The sequence below is a fragment of the Rosa rugosa genome, chromosome 1 (assembly GCF_958449725.1).
Source record: "Rosa rugosa chromosome 1, drRosRugo1.1, whole genome shotgun sequence".
In the NCBI taxonomy this organism is placed as follows: Eukaryota; Viridiplantae; Streptophyta; class Magnoliopsida; order Rosales; family Rosaceae; genus Rosa; species Rosa rugosa.
In genome coordinates this window covers 60,039,104-60,041,507 of record NC_084820.1, presented here as the reverse complement: position 1 = coordinate 60,041,507, position 2,404 = coordinate 60,039,104, and the positions used below count along the sequence as shown (strand labels likewise).

Here is a 2,404-nt window from a genome sequence, read left to right as displayed (position 1 = left end):
ATATGGCAATAAATCTGTTTGTAATGTTACGATTGATAAATAAAGTTATCATTTCTACTAAAAAAAAAAAGTGAGTGATGGGATGGTGTTAGGAGTATGTTAGGGTAGGTACTTTGGTAATTTTGGTAGTTATTAAAAGCTGAGAAATATAAGTTCATGTAATTCTGTAATGGGTAATCAAGTCAGTGACAATGTAGTCCTTCATGATATTTCGCGTTTCTTTTCCTTTCGGTTTTCCTTCTTCTTCCTTTCTTCTTCTTCTACCTATACCTAAAATTCCAGCAGATGGAACCACTGATAAAAGTAAGGGTGGGGGAAGGTATATAAGCATCTTTCGATTACGACATTTTCAAGCACTAAAAGCTAAGACCTTAACATTGAGATCAATGCAAGACCAGATGATATGAAGTTCAAGATCGTAAAGTATAGCATGAGTACTGGTCAGTACATCTATTTTCTTATTGATGAAAAATATCTAGCGTTTTTCTTAGTAGCACTTGATTCACTAAATTATCTAAGTTTGTGGATGAAGAACCATGTGGAGCAGTGGCTTCGTCCGCAAGTTTCTTCCACTCCATGGCCTTCTCTTTTATTTTCTTACCCTTCTCTCCCTCCATTAACTCCCTCACAAGCTTCTCTATATTGTCTCTCTTGACATTGTTGTCAATCTCCATGCCACTGCCCCAATCGTTGCAAGTATAGTAACAGTTCGTCAGCTGCTCGGCGAAGATTGGCCAACAGAGCATAGGCACTCCTGCAGACAGACTCTCAATGGTTGAATTCCATCCGCTATGTGTTAGAAAACCTCCAACTGATGGGTGGTTAAGAACTTGCTCTTGTGGACACCAACTTGCAATCAGACTTCTTCCCCTTGTCTCAGCTACAAACTCAGGTGGCAAAATTGCTGACTCGCCATTTACTAGATCAGGTCTTATTACCCAGAAGAAGGGTAGCTTGCTATTTGCGAGTCCCCAACCAAACTCGAGAAGATGTTCGGGTGTAATGACTGCTAAACTGCCAAAATTAACATAAATAACTGAATTTGGTACCTTAGAATTTAGCCACTGGAGGCACTCAGTTTCTTCTTTCCAAAGACTGTATCCTCCAGATTTGAGAGGGTCTTCTGGTACTTGATTGAGTAGTAATTGGAGAGGCCCAATGGCATAAACTGGTGGAGGCGTAGAGGAGAGAGCATCCAAAACATCTGGCTCCAATGCATCAAAAGTGTGGACAACAACTGCTGAAGCTTTGTGCACTCTATCCATTGCTTCTATGGAAAAGTTAAAGAAGATGTCATCGGGATTTGTGGTTCGAAAGCAGCCTGGGAGATCCCTTAAACGGATACCTTTCATTCCTGGAATCCAATCTACAACCTTGTCCAAGAAGCCATTTGTGAAACAGCTCTCATCTACGACAGTATCCAAGTAGTTAATTGAATGAATTCACTTTTCATGTTTAGAAACAAGCAGCAAGTCATGAAACTAAGGAAATGCTCTAATAATTTTTATACCTTTCAGTGGGGCAAGTCCTTTCTCCTTCAAAACGGAATATTGTTTGGACCCCAAGAAACCGCATGCAGCAATAGTTAAGAACAGTGCAATAGGGATTCCAAGTTCTTCAGCAGCTGTGATGGTGAATGTCATGAAACCATCCGAAACAATACTAGTTACTGGAGGGTTGTTGGAATAAGTTGCCGAGTCATTGAGTTTGTTGAGGAGATCACAAAATGGAGCCAAGCAATTCTTTCGGCCGATGGAATCACAAAGCAAGATGAGGTCTTGGGTGTCCTCTTCATCTGAACTTGGAAGGCCATCTGGAATAGTTTCAAAGCGAAAATCAGGCAAGCCATCAAGGGAGTTTGGTTCATGAGATTTAAGAAATCGCTTGTGGTTGAACTCTGTGTTGACAAAGGTTATGTGAAAACCTCTATGGTGGAGGAGTTTTGCTAGTTTAAGCATTGCCTTTATATGGCTTTGCATGGGGAGTGGAATACATACAACATGAGGCTTTTTGCTTACTTTCATGGAACTCATCTCAGATTTACCGTAAGCGTATGTTTTTGCACACCTACAAATGCCTTACCACATATAAAAGAAACTAACAATTCTGTGTTTAGTTATAGGGCTATCAATAGCTATGTAGTGACTGACAATGAGTCCTACAAAGAGTCTGGTCACAAAGAACAAGAATGGACGGCATAGTTTGTTCTTTCATGCAGGTACACATCGAACATCGAACCTTTTAGCCTGCCGTTTAAATTAAGGCAGGCCTTAAACCATAGCCTTTGTCTTTTACCTCTCTGAAAAGCAGCTATACGTAGAAACCGCATGATTTTAGCAGCTATACGAAGAAACCGCATGATTTTACTAACACATTAATTAACCAATTTTGTTACAATAAAAAA

At 40.0% G+C, this 2,404-nt stretch overlaps 1 protein-coding gene across 1 annotated transcript; it reads right to left on the bottom strand.

The window, feature by feature from the left end:
* Positions 1–404: 404 nt before the first annotated feature.
* On the bottom strand, positions 405–2,113 carry LOC133743324 (7-deoxyloganetin glucosyltransferase-like). The gene is made up of 2 exons (XM_062171210.1): positions 1,511–2,113; positions 405–1,408 (listed from the first exon to the last, which is right to left on the bottom strand). Exons 1-2 carry the CDS (start codon positions 2,031–2,033, stop codon positions 459–461), a joined length of 1,473 nt encoding a protein of 490 aa, XP_062027194.1. The 5' UTR covers positions 2,034–2,113; the 3' UTR covers positions 405–458.
* Positions 2,114–2,404: the final 291 nt, after the last annotated feature.